Source organism: Podarcis liolepis (assembly GCF_965112155.1).
Source record: "Podarcis liolepis genome assembly, chromosome: 6".
Lineage (NCBI taxonomy): Eukaryota > Metazoa > Chordata > Lepidosauria > Squamata > Lacertidae > Podarcis > Podarcis liolepis.
Genome location: NC_139559.1, coordinates 15,878,952 through 15,900,768, shown reverse-complemented (window position 1 = coordinate 15,900,768; position 21,817 = coordinate 15,878,952). Strand labels below are relative to the sequence as shown.

At 46.6% G+C, this 21,817-nt stretch overlaps 1 protein-coding gene across 4 annotated transcripts in view; it reads left to right on the top strand.

The window, feature by feature from the left end:
• Positions 1-1,704: 1,704 nt before the first annotated feature.
• TFAP2C (transcription factor AP-2 gamma) overlaps positions 1,705-21,817 on the top strand; it is a 33,376-nt gene continuing 13,263 nt past the window's right edge. For 2 of the 4 annotated variants that reach the window (XM_083508167.1, XM_083508164.1), the window contains exons 1-3: positions 10,645-10,909; positions 16,444-16,923; positions 19,423-19,474. In XM_083508167.1, the coding sequence (XP_083364293.1) occupies positions 10,862-10,909; positions 16,444-16,923; positions 19,423-19,474 (580 nt within the window). In that variant the 5' untranslated portion in view covers positions 10,645-10,861. Of the gene's footprint in view, positions 1,866-10,644; positions 10,910-12,645; positions 12,720-16,443; positions 16,924-19,422; positions 19,475-21,817 lie in introns of those variants that run through there. The other 2 variants (XM_083508165.1, XM_083508166.1) reach the window with 2 other exon arrangements.

Here is a 21,817-nt window from a genome sequence, read left to right as displayed (position 1 = left end):
TGCTCAGAGTGAATAGCTGGGACCCTGAATGGGTTTTCATCAAGGTGAGTCCCACTGAAATCTATTGGACTTGGTCATTGATTCAATTGAAAACTCTATTAATATTATTATTTATATTGATATAGCCTAGGGTTTCCCAAACTTGGGTATCCAGCGGTTTTTGGACTACAACTCCCATCACCCATGACCATTGGTCCTGTCAGCAAGGGATGATGGGAGTTGTAGTCCAAAAACCGCTGGAGATCCAAGTTTGGGAAGCCCTGAATAGACCCATTCATTTGTAAAGATCTGTAAAGATGGCGAAATAAAAGGACACTGCATTGGGCTTGACCTGGAGAAGTATAAAACTATTTAGCCCCATTGGTATCAGGGGTTAGCAAACATATATATTCTTTCCTAGGTGCAAGACTATTCTCACTATTCCCTAAACCCAATAACTTCATTTTGGGTGGCCATGAGTTGGTTATGATTGCACTGTGCCTGGTCCCACTGAACTGAATGGGGCTTACTTCAGAGTAGACGTATACTGGATAATTCAGGGAAGCTTGAAGCAAGCATGCAGAGGATCCGGTACACCTCTCTCCCGCTGCTAGGGAGAGAACTTTAAAGCGCGTACACTGGGCTGGATCGTGTCCCAAGTTAGCTGATGTTTTAGGTTCTCTTCAAGTTCTCACTAAGCTTTAATAAACTAGCTAGGCTTAGGCTTAGGGTTGGTTCTTAGTCTATAAAGGCTAGACCAGCCTCCAGATCTAAAATCAACATCAACAGGCAAGACTACGTTACGGACTTTTAATGAAAAATACTGGCTAGAATGTGGAAGCGCTGCGTTTTCTCCATTGATGTCCACCTCCTTCCTTTAGCTGCTCTTTGTTTTAAAAGGACCTTCTTTAAGGTCATCCAAGACTACCTAAGTAAGTAGCCACGCGGCAAACAACTGGAGCAATTGCAAGGGGTCCTTGCAATTAAAGCAAAAGTGCAACGACAGGCAGAAATCCAACAGGTGAAGCCCCGGGCTAGAGCAAGTTTTACCTGCCGAACTTCTGTCGGCTATGCTGCCTGCAACACCCAGCGGGTTAAAGTGAAGGAGAAGAAGGGGAGAAAGGCGCTTCTTACTGAACATTCTGTTCAAAAATGGTGAAAACGTCGCAGGTCACAAATTGATCTGGGCTGGAGACGCAGCGGGAGGCAGAAATTTAGCAGGTGGGCTTACCCCACCACTTTGCCGCATGTCCGAGTCCTACCTCCAGAACTTCTGCCTGTTAGACATCAGCCCGGATTACACAGGAGCCAATTCCTAGGGGCCGAGGTCCCAATAAAACACTTGAGGCCCCCCCCCAAAGTTGAGGCGAATTCCCATTCAAATAGTGTGCGCGCCGAATTATGTAGGGTGGGGCTTACCTGCCCCCATGTTTTATTCAAGTTGGCACCCCTGGCTAAACTTGACAACTCCGCGGATGCCTTATTATTTTCTTCCTGCCCCCCACCTGCGTTTTTAAATTCAAAGAGGGGAGACAGGGCAGCCCAGGTAGATATCCATCAGCTCGCCACCAGGCTGCCAGATGATTACCCAGGAGTTGAAACCAGAAGGAATCAGAGCTAGCAGGAAAAACGAGGAACGCTCCTGCTTAAAGGGAGGGGGGCGAGAGAGGGATTGAGAGAGCAAGAGAGAGAGAGTAGACGAGCAGGTATCTGCGCAGGCGCCTAGTTCAGCCTCGCCGTGCGCCCAGGTGAAGCGCTTTGGCTGGGACTCCAGTTGAAGAGGCAGCTGCGTGGGGTTTCAGTCCCCCCGCCCCCTCCTGCCGTCGGTTCCAGCTCAAAGCCCCACCGGGTGGCTCATGTCTCTGCTAGGGAGGATCGACTGGCAAGTAAGTCGCCTTCTCTGCTTTTTTTCCTCCCCCCAGGATCTTTGCAAGTTATGGAGGCGGTGCGGGGTTTGGCTGGTGGCTCAGAATGTAGGAATCGGTCTGGGATGATCAAGGGTCTTGCTTGGCTCCTGGAGCTCTGAGCCTTCCACAGGTTAGAAGTTCCTCGGAGGCTCCACAGAAGAGTTCGGGCTGTGTAGGGGAAGGGGAAGGGGTTTGAGGAATTTCTTTCCCAAGGCGGATAACCTCGTGGCTTTCCGAGGAACTTCTCGCGCACGTGGGAGAAAGTTTGGTACATTTCACCAACAGCCTGGTGTTTAACAATGCGCCCACATATATATTCTTAGCATCGCACCCCATTGAGAAAAAGCAGGGAGAGAACTAACTTTCACGGAAAGCTACAATCCTTGCACACCATTACCCGCGAGCAAGTCCTATGGTACTCGGGCATCGCCCGATCCGGTACGCGCGCGACTCGGAGTGTTGTTTGAACTGACTCGGAATAAACGCGCATAAAAAAAGCCGTCGCTTGAGTTCATCGGGACTTACTCCCAAGTAAGCCTGCCCAGGGTTGCAGCCTTAAGCCTCTTTGCATTCCTGCCTGCAAGCCCCCTTCTTTAAGGGCAGGGGGCGCCACGTTCTCTGCGGTGCCCCCAACGCGCTCAGCTACGCTGCAGAATGACAGCTCAGATCGGCCCGAAGCCAAAAGTCTCCGGTTCCAGAGAATTGTGGATGGGCCGGAGCGGCTGAGCTATTTTAAGAGTAACACGTTGATTGTGACACAAGCTTTACTGGTCCATAATACATTTGTTAGTTTTTAAAGGTGCCACAAGACTTTTTCTTCTGGTTGGCTGCAAGAAACTGCAAGGCCGCAGCCCTAACCTCAGTTACTTGGGGGTAAGCCCCCTTGAATTAAATAGGGCTTACTTCGGAGTAGACACGGCTAGGATTGCCCTGTAACAGGGCCATCCCGCTAGAGTTGGGGAGGAATGCGTGTACGCATACTTTATCTTGGACAAGCGCAACTTCTGAAAAGACTTGTAGACCACTTCATTTGACTGGTCCAGGAAAGCTTATGCTATAAAGTGGCGAGCCCTTAAGGTGACCCCCAGACATTTCTTGCTCTCCCGCGGTTACTGCAAAACAGTAAGTTAGTCATAAGAAACCAACGAAGTTAAAAACCATGCGCGCCTCGGAAAGCCTCTGCAGAGGCAGCAAAAGGAAGGTTTGTCTGGAATTGGGAAGGTTTTTCTGGAATTCGATGTATCATTCGATTTCCAGTGTCTGAACCCATTCGATCTTTTCCCAGAAGGAAATCCGTTCCTTCAGTCTAGCTATTTCGAGGCTTGCTCTACGAAATGATTTCAGTGCTTCATGCAATCGATAGAGAATTAACATTCGGAGCGAGTATGGAGGGGGGTGCACCACTCCCCCCCCCCCCCAGCCCTCGGCCCTGCTCCTGCGTTTCTCGCTCCAGCCTGAAGCCCCGTATTTCAGTGTCTGAAATTTGTCCTGAGGCAGGTGGGAAGAAGCGACTCCTGTTGCAATGCTGGGCACTAGAACAATTCCTCTGGTGTAACTTGAGTGAAAGTCTAACCATGCCTACTCGGAAGTAAGGCCCACTGACGTCAATGGGGCTTACTCCCAGGTAGGTGGGGGCTAGGGTTGTAGCCTTAATTCTGAATGAATACGGGGGCGAGCAGGCTGTATGTATTACGAGCTCTGCACATCAGGAGCCGGGCTCGTTCAGAAACCCTAAAGATGGGCATTTAGTGATAACTGGAGCAAGGAGACTAGGTAAGCTTTTGAACCAAACAAATATCTTCGTCAGGGAGGTAACCATTAAGAGACTCCTTTGCCCGCAGTATTTTTGGTTGGGAATCCCCACTTCTTTCTATAGGGCAGGAAAATAACAATGGCGTTTGGAACGCCTCTTTTAAGCACATGGTCAGTCACCTGTTGCAACTGAGTAGCATCTCCCTTGAATTAGGAACCTCCCAGTTACTATTGACATTAATTCACACACACACCCAAAATATCGGTTTCACCCTCAAATACATCGTGGGTTTTCAAAAACCGCCTGTCCTCCTTCCGCCCAAGAATTATCCTCTAATTTATCAACACGTCCATGTTGAATCCTTTAGTTCAACGGGCATAAAATTTCCAAGCATATCACTTAGAAAGGGGACAACATTAACCCATTCCTCCCTGTACTTGAGAATTATTCCCAGGAGCGTCTCTATCTGGCCAACTCATTGTGCAACTGTATGCAATTAAGCCTACAACCCCAGGCTTACATTGCAGCCAGAAGCATTGACCTCAACAGGGATTACTTATGAGTAGACACGTATAGAGGTATGCATTGCACATGGGCCTACATTTGCATGTCAAAAGCACAATCTCCTTAGTGTAAAAAGATACATCTTCATATTAATTATACTTCAGCATAATTACAGCAACATTATTTTTTAAAAAAAAAATCACCGTGACAGATGCTTTTAAAATATGCTACAATTTTTGCACTGTCAGAGGCTTTTAACTGGTGTAAATATGTTCCATGGGACTTCAGTGTGCTTAAAATTGCAGGCTTTATCCTGAATATCCAACATCCACTTTGTTACTAAGAATCTCTCTGCCCCCCCCCCCCATTATTTGCATAGTGCTTTATTTCTTTGTGTATCATAATTAATGGGATTAGCTGCGATTGAGCTATAAATATATTGAGGATGCCCCAGCCCCATAGCAAGCAGATGATGTCTCTGATTCAGGCAACTCCTATATGTATTTACCATCTCTTTAGAGCTGAAACGTTAACGTTTAACTCTTGAATGTGGGAATGAACGGGAGAAAGAACGCCAGCATTAATTCAATCACTCGTCGCTGATACATTTAGAACAAGTTGGATAATTTAATTTGGGGTGATGGTGGGGTTGTGCTGGAAAAGAGCCAAGCTAGCAGTGAAAGGAAAGAGGTACTTTGGGTGGGGTCGAGATCTCTCTACCGGAGAAGGTATAGAAAAGGCAGCCGGTGGTCCAAAGTTTTAAAAACAGTGGGAGTTGTTGTGTAAACGTAAAACTGGTTCTCAATTCTTTTCCGCGGATATTCCGTCTCTCTCCCTCTCCCCCCACCCTCTCCAGTGTGTAGGCAGGGTCTGCAAATTCAGGTGGTTGGATTTTGCGGGACATGTTTTAAATTCTGACCAAAAGATCCCATTTCCTTAGGTTCTCATCTTGAAAAGTTTACTTGATTTATTTTTAAAAATGAACTTGCTTTTGCCTGTACCACACCCATATGAAGGTTCTATTGAAAGAAGTGTGGATTATTTCTGAATGGATGTACTTAAGAGCAGCCCTAAGGTTACTTACCTGGTAAAAAGACCCACTGAATTCAATGGGGCTTTCTTCCAAGTAGAGAAGTGTAGGCTTGCACTCCTAAAATGGAATTACATGCACACTGATTCGGGAAAAATTGGGCACAGTGGAGTTTACTTCTGAATGTAGGATTGAGATGATTTATAATTTGATTTACAATTAATAATGATAGTTGAATTTCCTGAAGCCACTTTATAACTTCACAGGTAGATCTAGAGGCATTTGTTTTAACACATTTCTGCTTCACCTTCATGTCAATTTAAAAAGAGCATATCGGACTCTGAGCCTAACTGCATTTGCAAGGAAGCAAGCCCCCTTGATTTTAATTTGAAACGAATTAGCTACTGAATGGTATCTTTGCTTTTTCTACAAATGCATTCTGTCTCTCCTGGCAAAACCAGACAATAGTCACCGTTCATTCACACGCAAGCCCACAAAAGTTTGCACCATAATATAATTTACTTTCAATGGGTATCTTACTGCTTAGTAAGCATACAGAGATTCCCAGTCTTCTTTGGCGATTTCATTTGAAACGAGTGGGACTCAATTCAAGTTGGGAGTTTTCAAAAGGTGAGGAATTCTCCTTCAACCTTTCAAAGGAAACCAGCAGCACAATCCTAAGCACCACTATTCAGAAGTAAGTCCTATTGACTTCAGTGGGACTTGACCGGCAGGTAAGTGGGGTTAGGATTGCAGCCTGGCTGCAGTCCTATGAACACTTGTCTGGGGATAAACCTCATGGAGCTCAGTGGGGTCAGACATGCATAGGATAGCACTGCAAGAATGCCTCCTGCGCATGCTTACTCTGAAGTAAATGCCACTTTGTGCACTGGGACTTACTCCCTAGTAAACGTGCTTGGGAGCTGCAACATAATTCTGGTTTTTGTTCTAAAATAGGGTCGAACTATAACCCCGCTCAGTTTTGAAACGTCAGCAAGGATTGATACTCGATCAAAGGTGCTCTGAACTTTGAAGCACCCCTTAAAAAGAAGGGCCAACTGGCACCCCTAATTTGGTTCTACTTAAATGGCAACCTTTAGGAGTCCCCCCTTCTCACATTTAGACTGTTTTGCAGACTGATCAACATAAATGTATCTTAAGGGGATGATGGTGGTGATGGCGTGTCACTTCTGAGGGGGTTTTAAGACTACCTGTGTCTTGCTTGCTGAGATGCCTAGCCTTAATGACGCCAACTGCCTGAGAGACGTAGGAGCTGAGTGAGCTTCACCTTTTTACGGTTAAACGAGGATTATTTTGCCCTTGCTGGGCCCCTGTCACTGCTAGGATTCAGCACCTGCGTGCCAGATTGACAGATAACAGGGCTGGGGAGAATCATGCTGTGATTAGCTCTTCTCTCCGCCTCCCCCCCCCTCCACCCCGACCTCCTTTTCCTTACCTGGTCAGGGACATCGCTCTGGGAATCTTCACCTGGTCAGTTTCAAAGCTGGGAGGGCAGGGGGAGCTATGAGCCAGATCGCAGGCTCACTTGAACAGCGTGCCTTTCGACTGGACCACTTCCGCGTACAGTTCGAGGGATTCCCAAGAGGGTGGGAGAAGAATAAGGCACAGCTGAACAATATAAATCGATCAGTTTTATTCTAAAGGGGAAGTTTTCAATAAAAGGTCCAAGGAGTGTTATTTAGTGTGGCACCTTAAGCACTCCCCCCCCCCCGCCAGGTCAGAGAAATCCAGGACGATTCCAGTACATGGCTCTTAAATACTTGGAAAGAGCTTTTTAAATTCCCCCTCTCCACGCTAAGTCCACAAAGCTGAAGGAGTGTGTGTGTGGAATGAATGAGGATAACTGCTTAGGTCAGAATGCTGCAATCCTATGCATGTCTGCCAGGTCTGCTCAGAATTAAATCTTACTGAATTCAGTCGCCTTACCCCGCAGGTAACGGGGGCGAGTGGGTTACCCGCCTCCCAGTCAATAAGGCTGAGTTGTAGAAACAGGAGTGCGACTGAACAGAGGAGAAAACTGATCGCCTTTTTAAAACACCACCATCCCTTGTTTTAAAAAAGTGTGTTTCATCCTCCAGACGTCAAGTTAAACACTTTAAATACTTTTTTTTTACAAAAAAATTAATCCGAAAGGATGTGCGATCGTTATGCACACTTCCTTGTGAGCAAGTCCCGTTGGACTAAAGTGAGGCCCATTTCTGAGCAAACATGCGTTGTAAATCGCTTAGATGCCCCATTAACTTCGTGGACCACGCCATAAAAAGCTTATAAAATCCCGGAGAGGGAAATCCAAATCGGAGGTCAATGCTTGAGTTTCCGGTGTATGGAACTTGATTGAAATGGAGTTAAGTGTAAATGTAGCTGGATCGTAGCTACTTTAGCTGGTACCTAAGTGAGTTCCCTTATTTCTGTGGCATTTGACTTCCAAGGAAGCACGTTATGGTTAGAATTGCACGTGGGGCACAGTCCTATCCAGCTGACAACCTGTTCCTACCTTGCTTGGAACAAAAGTGGACGAATGGAGAAAGGAAGCTAACACGTGCCCCCTGAACACATTTTATGGAAACCTCCATTGAGATAAAGGAGGTTTTCTTTCAGCGCAATGGAGACTGGGATCAGCCTATTATTTGAGAGAAAGCCCATGAATATTAACTTCATATTCTGTAAAACACCGGGAACGTCAGTCAGTGCAGAAAAGGTGGCGTACGATTTTATTTGTAGTTTTAAAAGTAACGAAGCAGTTAAAAACAGCCGTCTAGTGGCGCCTTTAAAAAGTTGCATACGTATTGTGGCATAAGCTTTCGTGGATTTAGATTTGTGTTTCCAGTATCTTTGCAGTGTAGTTTGCCTTTCGCTATATCGCTCGGCTGCCATCCTAACTCCGTTTCCCTGAGAGAAATCCCCATTTACACCTGAGCAGACATGGCTAGGACTTCCAGACTCTAGTGAGGAATACAAATTCAGGACAGTAAATAACACCTTTGATGGAAAGCTTATTTGTCTCTAAAAAGGCGCGCTCAACCCTTTTGCTTTAGCAAATCCCTTAAAAAGAAAGAAAGATAGATGTGCATGCAGAACGAGAGAGGTGTTTTAGGGTTTGTTAAGGGAGGCTAAGATCCAAGAGGATTGTATACTCAGCCATAATAAATGTGTTCGGATATAGATGCCACAGGATCCTGTTTTTATACTCTACAGTACTGCAGAGATCGCAAGTAACTTTCAAAGTTCTACTTAGGGAGTCTATTCCATTCATGTCATCGCTCTTAAGAGTGTGATTGGATTTTATCTGCGCAGATTGTAGGCACAATGATGAGTATGGCATTATCGGAAGTTACGGTGAGCCATTTATGCAATTTTTTGTTTTAAAAAACTGTTAATCTTGTCAGTATCTTTCCCTTTTTGTAACTGTCCCCATCTCAGGAATTCCGCGGTGCGTTAGGGGAAGGGCGTTAAGCACAAAGGATGCTTTTGTTCGTTCGTAAGCTTAAATTGTTAATATTTATTATTATGCTAAGTCGAGGTTTCTCCATCTCATCAACCCACGCTGCAAACACAGGAGGCTGCCGTTAAGGCCACTTGCCGGGGATTAGTTCTACCGTAGGGCGAGCTTTCAGCATCCGCCCAGGCTTGCACAAAAATCAGTTGGGGGAAGAAAACCCCGCGCTTCGAGTCAACGAAAAACAAAAGGGAGTGTGGTGGCACCTTGAAGGACTAGCAGATCTGTTGTGGAAGTGGGCTCTAGCTAGAGGAAGCGTGCGCGGTGCGCCACAAGGTACTGTTCTACGTTTGCTACAGCAGGGCTGCCAAATAGAATTTTTGCAAACCGGTTTACCACTATTGCTAGGATTCTATTTCTTTACAAACAAAGGCCTTCCCCGGGATTTTGTGCGCCTTACTCTTATGTAAACGTGCATAATATTTGCAGTCCTCTGAGCCAGAAACGCTGCCCTTTTCTTTCCTAGTCAATGAGTTTAGGATCAAGGCAATAGTCCCGTTTGATGTCCGCGGGCTGATAATCCAGACCGTGGGCATATATGTAAGAAAGACCCAGGAATCGTGAACAGTTGCTCCTGTCTCAATTGGGCCAGGTCCCAAATAATGATAGTCGTTTCTTGCCCAGGGAGGGGAAAAAAAAAATCTCATGTCATAATAAATCTGTCTTTAACGTACCGCAAAAATCCCTTGTTGTGTTTGTGGCAACAGCCTAAGGCTGCAAGCCTTTGAATATTTATCTAGGCGCGAGCCCCGTTGAACAGAGTGTCACTTACTTCCGAGTAGGCACTCATGGGATTATATTGTAACAAGCGCGCACGATCCTAGGGGCCCAGCAAAATTGGTTACGGCGACCTAGCTTTGCATAGGACCAGGCTGCAATACGGCTCTTAATTTCGGCGGTAAAATGTGAGCCACTCGCAAACTATAAAAAGTAAAGGCAGCCGTCTCTGGGTGGCGGTGGTGGTTGAAATTCAGAAGGGGGTAATGCCTTTAATCAGACCAACCAAAATATCGTCAAGTGGCGATCCAAGCTTTCCTGGTTCCCCAGGGACAGCTTATCAGACCTAAGATGTTCTTGAGCAAAACACCGGCAGCTAAATTGTGGTGAGAAGCTGGCCTGGTGGAAGGGTATTGCCCTAGTTTATAGGTTTCGAGATTAAAACACGACGCACATCAAAACTAGACTTAAAAGTAGCGCGCTGTGCGCAAGGCCTTTAAAAAAAGGAGCGCATGGCTTCGCAGGAGCAGCCGAACGACCCAGCTCAATTCCTTTTGTGGTTTCTCATCTAGCCGTGTATTCTGGGAACTATTAACACCTATGTTAGCTTCTCTTCTGTGACCCAGAGCAAACTCCCCCTTCTCCCTTTTGGGGGGGGGAGGTAGGCAGGCAGCCGGGGGCTATTGCTGGCTCGGTTTTCTTGTTCTCCGCTTGCTTGCTTGCTTGCTCGCTCTCTCTCCTTTTAATGCTTCCCAGTTTCCAACTCTTTCCATCCGGTGGTTGGCTTGCTGTGCTGCCAGCATCCTCTTCTGGCCAACGAAGGGTTAACTTTTTTCCTTGGCCTTTTAATTTTTTTAAATAAAACAATATTTTGGAGACCCTTCCGCGTCTCGGCTCCAGCTCCAAACGTGCATGGCAGCTTGCAGCGCTCCTCGTCCTTTGCGTGCGCGCGCGCGCGCGCCCTGAGTAGACATTTGGCCCTTTCCCCGCCCCGTTGCTAGCCATGCGTGTGCGCCTTTGGGCAGCCTGGCGCTTTCCCAGGCGCGCGTGTGTGCGCCTTGGAGACGCTCCAAAGCCGAGAGCGCAAGGGGGGCGCGGCTTGCCGAGAAGTGGCTTGCGGCTCCTTCGCTATTGGCTAGCTTGGCGCCGCCTGTCAGGGGAAGCCCCCGCGTCCCGGGCCGTCCCTGGGGAGGAGCTATGCTAATGAGATTGCCATTAAGGGGAGCCGGTGAAAAGAGACTCAGTCACTTACTTCCCGGGAAGTGAAGTTCTCTCCCCTAGTCTGCCTGTATGCCTGCCCATTAAAACAGCCCTTTGAAGGTGGCGGGGAAGAGCTGCTCTTCCCCACCGCAGTTGCTGGATTAACGACTTTTGGGCTGGGACGCCCTTTTGTTTTATTTTTATTTTTTGCCCTCTCTGGTTTATATTTTAATTTTTGGGGGATACTGGACGCCATGTTGTGGAAACTAGCAGACAATGTCAAGTACGAAGAGGACTGTGAGGTGAGAGCTTAGGGCTGTGCATGGGGCTAGTCCTCAGTGGTTTGGCTGGGGCTTTCTTTTCTTGGACGGGAAACAAAAGGGGCAGGCGGTAGGCGCATCCGCCGGTGGAATGGGGGTGCTCGGATTGGAGCCTTTAAAGATGTGAGGATGGAAACAAGGGATTTAGAGAGAGTTTATTTCGACCAAAAAGAGGCCGCTTAGGCATTCTGGCCAGGCAGCAAATAATTGAAAATCGGTGGGGCTTGATTTGCTCATAAAGGAAAATAAGGCGCTAGTCCTGTTGAGGCATAAGTTGTAGAATTAATTGATCGAACTACAGTTTAATGCCTTGGATGCCTTTATTGCATTCTGACTTTAAATTCAGAGAAAACCCTCTTGTGTGGGGCAGGGGGTGCAACAAGACATTATAGAATGGGGCGCTCTAAAATTTAAATTAAGTGCTTGGATCAAGTTAAGATGAGATGCAAGTTTGCATGGAGTGAGCCAGATTTGCTGCGGGAGCCGACTAAGGTGTTTGTCCCCTAATGAGATAATGAACCCCAAGCATTTTTACGTGGAATTTGCGCAATAGGATGGCAGTGTTTGGCTGCTTTCTGCTCTCTGGACCGTTCCGAACTCGCAACTTAATGGTCCCGGACCTTGAATTGTGTGTTAAAATAGCAAGAACCTCCGAACAATCCTCTTTCTCTCTTTTGTATATGCATATAATAATAAAGATGTTGCAACCAAGGTCATCAAAGCTGGCGAAGAGCGGAGAAGATGCCTGGGGGAGGGGGGACGTGATTGGCACCTCCCCTCTCCGCTTTGGAGGATGTGGCTACTGTCCTAGTCGTAGACTTTCTCGGTAGTACCTAAGCAGCACCACTGAATTCAGGAGGATTATGCCTAGGATCTTCCTAAAAATCCCCCAATATTTTTTCGTTTGTGTGTGTTTTTTAAAACCCCCAATTCCCGCTTACTCTAGAGTAGTCCTACTGAAGCTAGCGGGATTTCCCCCGAGAGAAACGGTTCCTTCAAGTATACAGTAGTTGGAGAACTCAAATGAGTCCCTGAGGGACATTTTTCTTGTGCGTTGCACCCCCAGTAATAAAAACGCACAGCATGGTCGAGGTCCAGAGCGTGGAAAGCCGCGTTTGCGCAGCGTCTGGAATTCGTTCCAAGAGCGCGGAAAGTGGAGACAGTATCCTAAGCGGCTGCGGTTCGGTGCGCCCTTAAAGCCTGGCAGTCGCGCTGCGCTCAGGCTGAAATGGCATTTTAGATAATTCTAAAACTGAGTGGTGGGCGACCCCCTCCCTTCCAAAACCTTCATTTTCCGACGGTAGTGGTCCTATCCTGGAAGTGAGTCCCCTGGAAGTCGTGGGGCTTTCTTCTGAGTAGACACCTCTGCGTGTACCCCTGTTTGAGCAGAAAGAAGTCCCTGGTCTCCCCAAAACTTCAGGACAGGGTAGATCTGCCCTCCCAGAAAACACTGAGCAGTGATTTCCCTCTTTTGTGCTCCGACGGCGCGGCGTTCAGGAAGGAGCGGAAACGCTTAATCCCCTCCGAGCTGCTTCTGCTCGCTGTTTTTTTTTCCTCCCCGAGGTGAAAATCAGTGCAAACTTCCGCACGCTTTTTCGGCCGAGGTGCGTGCGTGCGCGCCCCGTCGGAAGTCCGCCCACGGCCGAGGGAGGGGGGCTGAAGGAGGGAAGAGCGAGCGAGCGCCGGAGATCTTCCCTCGGCGAGGCAAGCGCTCCAGCCGGTCGGACGGGTTCTGCCCAGCGCGGAAGGGAGGCCGCTCGCTCCTTCTTTTGCCATGCGGGGAGGCAGCGAGGTAGGCAGGAGGAGAGAGACAGAGGCCCCGGGAGGGGATGGCAGGAAGTCGGCGGTCTTGGCATCGAAGTGGCGCCCGTGCCCTCTGGGAAGGCTGCTTGGCCCGGTTCCTTTTCCTCCGGGGGCGGCGCAGAGAGAGAGAGAAAGAGATGGATGCCCACGCAGCCGAGTTATACTTCGAGGACGGCTGCCCGGAGGGTTTGGTGGGAACTCTGGCAGGGCTCCTTCCCTTTTAAATCTGTGCGCGGCGGGCAGAAGTTCAACCGGAGAAGCTTTGCACATTACGCTTATCCACCCTGCAAAAAGAACCCTTAAAAATGTTAAGGGGGGAGGACAACGGGCTGGTGCCTAAAGTCACTTTTCGCGTGGTTAAATTACTCCGCCCCACTTTCTAGCCAAGGGCCTTGTCCCAATTGCAAGGGGGATGCGTAAGGGGGTTGGACTAGATGACCCTTGCGGGTCCTTCCAACTCTGCAACTCTATGGCTGGAAACTGGTGTGTTCTGATCTCCTCAAAACCTTGTGAGGAGCTCGGGTTGCAGTTAATCCGGATTAATTAATCCAGAGTAAGGAGAGCGTTTTTTCTTTTTTAAAAAGCCCTTTCGGGATTGCCCCCTCTTCCTTTCCACGTAGGGCTGCGATAGATTAGGAGAGACTAGTCTCCTTCCCCCACCCGCTTTCCATGTAGACATTTCGTGTAAACCCATTTAGGATCGGAGCGCGAACTGTATTGCACTGGGAATTCAGGCCTTCCCTCCCAGCGATGATGCAGAAGGTTACTGGGAAAAGTGCGATCCACAAGGCGCTCACGTAGGTGGAATTTGTTTGGGTGTTTTAAGGGACTCCCAGTAGCCTGCTCCTCTTTAACACGTTTGCTGGGAAAACGTCTGCCCCACAGCAATCGACGAGGCTGCTTGGCTTTTCCCAGTAAAGTGTGCACAGAACCTTTGCAGCAAGAGCCCAAACAGCTTTACTCGGGAGTAAGTCCCGTGTGCAGCGAGGCCTGCTGATCGGTGCACAGTGGGAGGGTGGATTTGGAATCAAGGAGGCCACGGTTTTGAGATTAAGCTGGGGGAGTTTAAAGGACTTTTTATCCCCAGGCCAGATACTGCTAAGTCCGCATCCCAATCCGAAATGGGCTTTTCTCGGGGAGGCGGAGAATCATCCCGTGGGCTTCCACACTTGCGAGAGGGAGATCACAGGGATTTGAACTGGTCCCCTGATCTCCCCGTGGAGCTGCGCTTCTTTTAAAATGCACTTTTCGCTTCGGAGCGATTCCCAGATAGGGACAACGGGCAGTGCGAGCCTCTGGCATGCTTACTTGGAAGTAAATCCCTCTCGCCCTACTCTGCGTGCAGTGGTAAAGAGTGTAAAGGAGCGCAGCTGGAGTTGCAATCCTATACACACTGAACCTGGGGCTCAGTCCCGTGGATTTAAGCGGGACTGACTTCTGAGTGGACATGGCCAGGATTTGCCCTACTATTGGTACAGTATAAGAAAATGGCAGGGTCGCCTGGATAGATATCTGGAAGATGAGGTGTGCAACTTTCTCTTCCTCTTCAAATGAGGTCCGCTTTCGCTTCCTTCCTGAAGGCTTCCATGAAACCCAGCATCTAAAAGTCATCCCAAGTGCGCTTTGGCTTAGCAATATCGATGAAATCCTGAGCGCGCGTTCTAGATAGCAAGTCCTTGCCAAGCGTTGCTTTTCGCGTCTGTTATGGGTGCCTGCGATAGGTGAGAGAGGAAAAAGCAAAAATAACTCTGAGCGGGTACAGATTATTTCTCGACAGTCTGACCTATTCATTTCCCTGGGATCAGGTTTTGTTGAACGCCCAGAGAAATGTGCATAGGGACATGAAAATAATAAAAACAAAACAAAACAAATATAAAATAAACGATGGCAGCGTCAGGTTATCCTTCAATCTCCCCCCCCCCCCGGTCATTCTATTTCTGATGCCTTTGAAGGTGGCAGCGTCTCCCTCCTTCCTCTGGTCCATTGGTCACACCGCAGCGTCTCTGGCTCCTTCCAGAAGCCGCTGCCGCCCCCGCTTCCCTTCCCGCAGGGTCCCGGTCGGGATCTCCATTCTCTTCTGATTAACCCGCCCCTGTTAGTTTAACGAGCGTGGAGGGAGAAGCGGCTTTTAAAAACCCCAGGCTTATCAGTGTGGTTTAGACATGCTTTAAATTGCTTGGTGTTTTTGTTGAAAAGTTTTAATTTCATTCATTTATTGATTAATGCTGCGTTGAGGTCGTGATTTTTTTTTTTTTTTTTTTTTGCTAAATGATTCAGGGGTTTCAAGATTACATGTTTGCTTTTTAAAGAAATCAGTACTGGAAAGGTAGCTGTTTTGTTTTCGGCAGATTTTAATACTCTGCTCTCTCCCTCCTTAACAGGCGCCCTGGGCAGTGAGTTATATTAACTTTTCAATGGCCACGGGAGGGGGGTATTTTTTAAATTAACTCTGTGATGGGCATAGGAGTGTTGTAAGACATTTCCCAAGACGGTGGATTTGTACTTTAAGACAACGTGAAGGCAAGCATTTGTTTATTTTTAAGGAGGGGAACACTAATACAGTCAACATAAAACTTGTAAATCACCAAATTTCAATTCTGGGCTTTTTAGGTAGTAAGGAGAGTACATCTTTCTTTATAACAAATGGGGGAAATTTCCTTCTTTCCACAGTATTGAACAAAATGATTACCCCCCACCCAATCTAAGCAAATTAAATAAAAAGCAAACTCAAAATTTACAGTACTAAACAAATTTTCTCTGGAAGTAAGATCCATTGACATAAATGGGTTTTTCGTTCAAGGACATGCACTTTTATCTAAGTATATGCAAAAAGCCTCCCAGCTCTATGGCAGGAAGCCCAAAGTGCAGTCCTATGTACACTTTGGGAGTCCATGTGCTCTGTGGCACTTACTTCTGAGTAAACAAGTTGGAGCGTACGTCAAGGATTTCAGGGTGACTTGGCTTTACTCTTCAACCTCCCCTTCTTTCCCCTATCTCTCCAGTGATTTGAAACTGAACTTAAATTAAATTAGTGTGTTGACTTAAAAAGTATTTGTATTTATGAATGAGGCAGGAGATTCCTAAAAACCAAACTGGTCCCAAACGCATTTGCTGAAAATAAGATCATTTGAACTTTCGGTGGGTGAGTGAGGCTGCAGTCCTCACATAAAATTTAATTTGGTCCATCAAATTTAATTTGGTCCATATATCCCCACCCACCTCATTCAGGGTTAGGCTGCAGTCTTTAAAAAAGGGGGGGCAGAGAGGATATTTTAGACTCATCCAGAGAGTTTCATTGTAACTTTGTTACTTCAAATGGGTCATTTGGAGGACTATGACTAAAAATCTTTGTGTGCCAAGTAAATAATAATAAATTGAAGCCTGTAAGGCTTTTGAAGCACAACCCTATGCATGTCTACTCAGGAGTAAGATCCATTGATGCCAGGTAAGTGTAACATTGCAGCCTAACTTGCAATGCTACCTTGCTCTGAAAGACAGAATGTAACACTAAGACTTGTCGATTTACAGTGGACCTTGCTTCCTGAATGTGCTGTTGGCTCCTTGAGTGGGGCTACCAGTGACCTCTCCCTCTCCAAATATCCTCCTTTCAGGCTGGTACCTCTTTTATAGAAATCAACTTCCTCCTCTTTGCTCCCCCACCCAGTCCAGACCCTATGATGCCTTGGACTGACACATCATCTTTCTTTCTACAGGACCGTCACGACAGCAGCAGCAATGGGAACCCCAGACTGCCCCACCTCTCGGCCGTCAGCCAGCACTTGTACAGTCCGGCACCCCCCCTTTCCCACTCGGGGGCCTCCGATTTCCAGCCCCCTTACTTCCCACCCCCGTACCAGCCTCTGCCTTACTCCCAGTCCAGTGATCCTTACTCTCACCTGGGCGATCCTTTTTCCATCAACCCGCTCCACCAGCCGCCGCCGCCTCCCCCCAGCCAGCAGCAAACCAGTTGGCCCAGCCGCCAGACCAGCCAAGACCACTCCAGTTTGTCCCACCATGCTCGGTCTGGTTTGGTGCCCCATCTCCCAGCTCTGGAAAGCGGCTCTGCTGGGGTGAGAAGGGAAACCTACAGGCGATCTGAGCTGCTCCTGCCTCACGGCCACGGCCTCGATGCTTCCAGCTTGGCAGAGAACCTAGGACTGCATGAAATGGCCCACCAGATGGAAGAGGTGCAGGTAAAGATTGGTGAAAGTGATAAATGGTGTCCCTGCAGTTCTGGATGCCCTGTAGCCTAGAAGAAAAGCTTTGGTTGCCTCACCAAAGGGAGTCTTCTTTAAAGGAAGGGACTGTAGCTGAGTGGTTGAGCATCCACATTAGGGTTGGGAGAAAATATTGTCAGAAACCCCAGAGAGTTGCTACCCATCATTGTAGACAATATACTGAGCTAGATGGACCAATGTCCTGACTCTGTTGAGGCAGCTTCCTAAGTTCCATGATGCCCAACAGAAAAGCAAACACCTGGAATGTGAGCATCAGTCAAACGTGGCAAACTTAAGGGCTGATCCTTCTTTATGCTTTTCATTTATACCTGACTTTCCTTGAAAGAGCTCAAGGCAGCATACATGCCCCTCCCACAGTTTGTCCTCACAACAACCCTGTGGGGTAGGTTAGGCTGAGAGATAGTGACTGGCCCAACATCACTCCATGAGAATTGCAGCTGAACAGGGATCTGAACCTGTGGCCAGGTCAGGGTTGGGGGAACCTGTGGCCCTCCAGATTTTGCTGAGCTCCTAACTTCCCTGACCATTGACCATGCTGGCTGGAGTCCAGTCATCTCTGGAGGGTCACCACACCACAATGAGGCAAATGGCAGTCTTGCATGGAAGAGCCATGGAGGAGAATCATGTGCCCTGTCTCGTGTTCCATAAATGGTCGGCATACATAGAGTGCTTCAGTGATGAGGATGTACTTGTTGGTTTTAGTTTTAGTCCCCTAATTGAGGAATTGAGAACTTGTTCATTGACTCGAACTCCCACCAGCCCCTGCCAATATGGCCTGTGGTCAGGGTTGATGGGAGTTGTAGTCCAACAGCATCTAGAAGACCAGCCACTCCTGACCCTAGTTCAAAGCACTTCACATCTATTTCAATAATTTGCCTTTTGAGTTAGGTCAGAATTGTCTCTGCATTGCTGAGGAGTGGCTGGCTTAGTGAGTTCACTGTGAGGAGAGATTTGGAGAGTCCCTCCTTCATTCTCTTACGGAGCAGCCCCATGCCTGCCTGCTAGGAAGTAAGATCCATTGGGTTCAATGGGACTTCCTCCCAGCTAAGCACACACAGGATTGCATCCTTGGTCGTTATACAAAACCGTTGCAAGGGAACCCACTTCTGCATTATTGACCAGGTTTCCTAAAGCTCAGAGAGAGGTCACTGCAGTGTCTTACAGATTAAAACCAGTTACTTAAAAGTTCCATTCCTTGCACTGTGTTCCAAAATCTGCAGAATATCACCACTATGAATAGACTATACAGAACAGGCTCTTTGCGGGGGGGGGGGGGGGACACTGTAGACTGGAGCCCACCATTTTGCTCAGCAAGAAGCTAGACCCGTTTACTGATTTGTAGAATAAACCCTAGACAGATCCACTCCATGCATTTAAAGGACATTCAATGCACATTTTAAGCCCATGTCTTCCCCTGAAGAGTCCTGGGAGCTGTGGTTTGTTGAGGGTGCTAGGAATGTGTAGCGGTGTGAGGGGCAAACTACACTTCTCAAGATTCTTTGGGGGAAGTCATGTGTTTTAAATGTATGTCAGGTGCCCTTTAATAATTTAACGGTATGGCGTGGCTCTCCTTCCTCTTTGTCCAACATCTTTTTTCTCTGGACTGAAGAGAAAGTAATCGGTCCACAAAACTTTATAATGGTCCCCATTTCGGAAGCCAAATTAGGGCAGCAGAACTGCAGTTTCATGTCTTGTTCACACTGCAATCCTTAAAAGCCTTGGGTGAAATTTATCTCTTACTAGTCGTGCTGAAGTCCTGGTGAAATCGGTGTGCAGTTAAGTGCATGGAGCAACAGTCCTAAATGTGCGCAGATACCCTCTGAGAAATAAGATAACTTAATGGGACTGAATTCTGAGTTAGCATCAGAAATGGGCTGCACATACCAACTTGCATGAAAATAAAGCGCCACTGATTTCAGTAGGGCTGGCGCTTCTGTATGCATTCTTAAGAGAAGACTGTATACCTGATTGTTGGTCTCTGGTCACTACGTTGGCATCCTATTGGAATAAAAGGCTCTTCTTGCAATCACCGTGTTTTTCGCTCTATAAGACGCACCAGACCACAAGACACACCTAGTTTTTGGAGGAGGAAAACAAGAAAAAATATATTCTGAATCTCAGAAGCCAGAACTGCAAGAGGGATCGCTGCACGGTGAAAGCAGCAATCCCTCTTGCTGTTCTGGCTTCTGGGATAGCTGCGTAGCCTGCATTCGCTCCATAAGACGCACACACATTTCCCCTTACTTTTTAGGAGGGAAAAAGTGAGTCTTATAGAGCAAAAAATACGGTAATATGTTTAGGGTTTAGCCTTAAAGTTAATCCGTAGGTTCATAGCCATTTGGAGGAAAATAGCATTGTGTATGTGCATTTCGTGTGTGTGGGGGGGGAGAGAAGGTGGGGTGTATTTTCTTTATTCCACAATTGTGTTCTAAAAATTTCACATTCTCTCTCCAGCATGTGGAAGATCAGCATTTATTAATGCATGACCAGACAGTCATTAGAAAAGGTCAGTAAATCTGCATTCTCCTGTTGGTTTTTTCTCTTGTCTTCTTTTTAAAAAGATAAGAATTTCTAACTGATAAAGGCTAGTTTCATTGCGGTAGATTGTTTTGGAAAAAAGATTTTTCTTTCGTGTGGCTTTTTTCTTTTTAAAAAAACGAAGTTTCTGTAAATGAAAAATAGAGCTCCCCTACTCCTTTCCAGTTCTCTGCATGAGCTAGCATGTGTGCCGGAGGCTGTATTCCATATACTGTAACCCATTTACTCCAAAGTAAGTAGGTTGTGGGTTTGACTGGAGTGTGCATTTGTTTACATGCAGATGCTTTTAAAGGCTGTTAAAAACAACAACCAGGATGTGGAATTTGGGACTAATAAAATGGGTTATTAAATTTTCTTGTGGAAACTTTAAAAACTAGTCTGAGCTGTAATTTCCCCAGGAACAGCAAATAACTGTACTTGCCATACCAGGGAAAAAAATATCCTGATGCAACATTCACATGGGTGAACTGTTGCTTTTTAAGCCTCAATATTCTATTGTATGGGAAAGCGATTGCTTCCCCTCTTGAGATTATTACCAAGTTATGGTTTTGCACTGTGCAGATTACAGTATGATTATGTCAAGAGTCTCTGAAATGAACGAGCTTCTATCCCTGAGCGTGTAAGGCAAAAATCTAAGGCTATTGCAGATACTTTTGAATTTTTGATTCCTTTTTCATATGGTCTTTGGAAGCGAAGCAGGAGTGTTTGGCAAGGCAGGTGAATTAATGAAAAATTGTCAAAAGCTGATTGGGTGGTGGGAAGAAATGTTCTATTGATCTAATCCGGGGAAGAGTAGATGTGGATCCCAAGTATTACAATACAGGCTGGAGAAAAGGCTAAGAGCTTTTGCCTGTTGTCAAATTAACCAGGGAATGCCACTGTTTTGAAGCAAAGGTCTTTATTCTTTCCTGCATCTAGGAGTTTGCCCATGTTGCTTTCCTTTCCTTATTAGAAAGGGAATGCTTGTCACTACTTTCATTAATGACCTGGGTGGAGGGGAGATCACTGTTGAAAGATACAGGCAAATACACAGATAGGTACAGGCAGGCATGGAGGGAGAAAAGTGAAATTGCCTTCAGGCTTTCTAAGCAGGGAATAATGGGTTAACCTTGCTGCCCTATTGCTTCTAAATGCATGGGCTTTAGGATTTATCCACAGTGAAAAGTTTTCTTTGGTGGCATTTTTTTTTTGGGGGGGGGGGAACTGATGTGGGGGATACCAGGGTAGATGAACTCCTTGAATCTTATTCTCTGTCCCTTCCTCCCCTCTACTTTGTTTAAAAATAATAATCAAAGGAGAGTTTTTCCTGAAAAACCTCAGGGTGACTTGGAAATGAAAAATGTGACTGAGAAAAAGCAGAAATGTTTTTTTTGCTGTAAACGGTGCCGATCTGAGAACTAGCTCATGGCAGAAGTATTTTTTAATTTATTTTTTGCTGTCAGCTTCATGCCACTTGAGAATCTTCCTCTTTTGATAAATAAATGCATTGGGTCTGATTGTTAAACCATTTCCTGGTCCATATATTATGGGGGGGAGGGGGGGACGGGACACTGGCCTTTGATTTGGCAAAACATGACCGTTTCTCAGGCACACGTAAGATAAGTTCTATTGACTTGCTTCCTTTACTACAATTCCTGCAATGCAACCGTGCATTTATGGCGGCTGCTTACAAATCCCCCCTCCCTACTCAAAAAAAGCAGGGAATGCATAACTAAAGAAAGAGGATATAGATTTGCATGAAATATGCAAATGTAGATATGGAAAATAATTATTGTAGGTTAAATAAATGCAATGATCTCATGATAGTGGGAAATACGGTGACCTTTATGCTTGCTCAGTCTGCTATCCAGGTGAGGGGCAGATTCAAGGTTGATGTTCTCCCACCTTACTGTTCATTGTTGTTAAAGATGGGACAGCTGTTGAGACAGAGGATTCCCCCCTGTCGAGTAGGGCTTTGTAGCCACCCAATGCCATTTCAGGTTTCAGAAAAAGGAGGCTTCCTTTAGTTAAATGAAGCTTGCATTTTATAGCAACAATAAAACTGAGCATTTCTGCCAGAGAAAAATAAGCTGCATTGCTGCAAACTGGAAAAGCAGTTAAGCATGCATATGTATGTATTACTCTTTTATCATTAAATAATATTAGTAGGAGTGCATCAAATGTGGATGGTCTTCTACATTTTTCACTTTCTTACTGTATAGTTTGCAGTTAAAAGTTTCATGAGAACCCCATTGGGAAATGCATCTTAATGGGTTAATAAAATACAGTGGATTTATGACGTCTAATAGATCTATTAAATGTTAAGTGATTT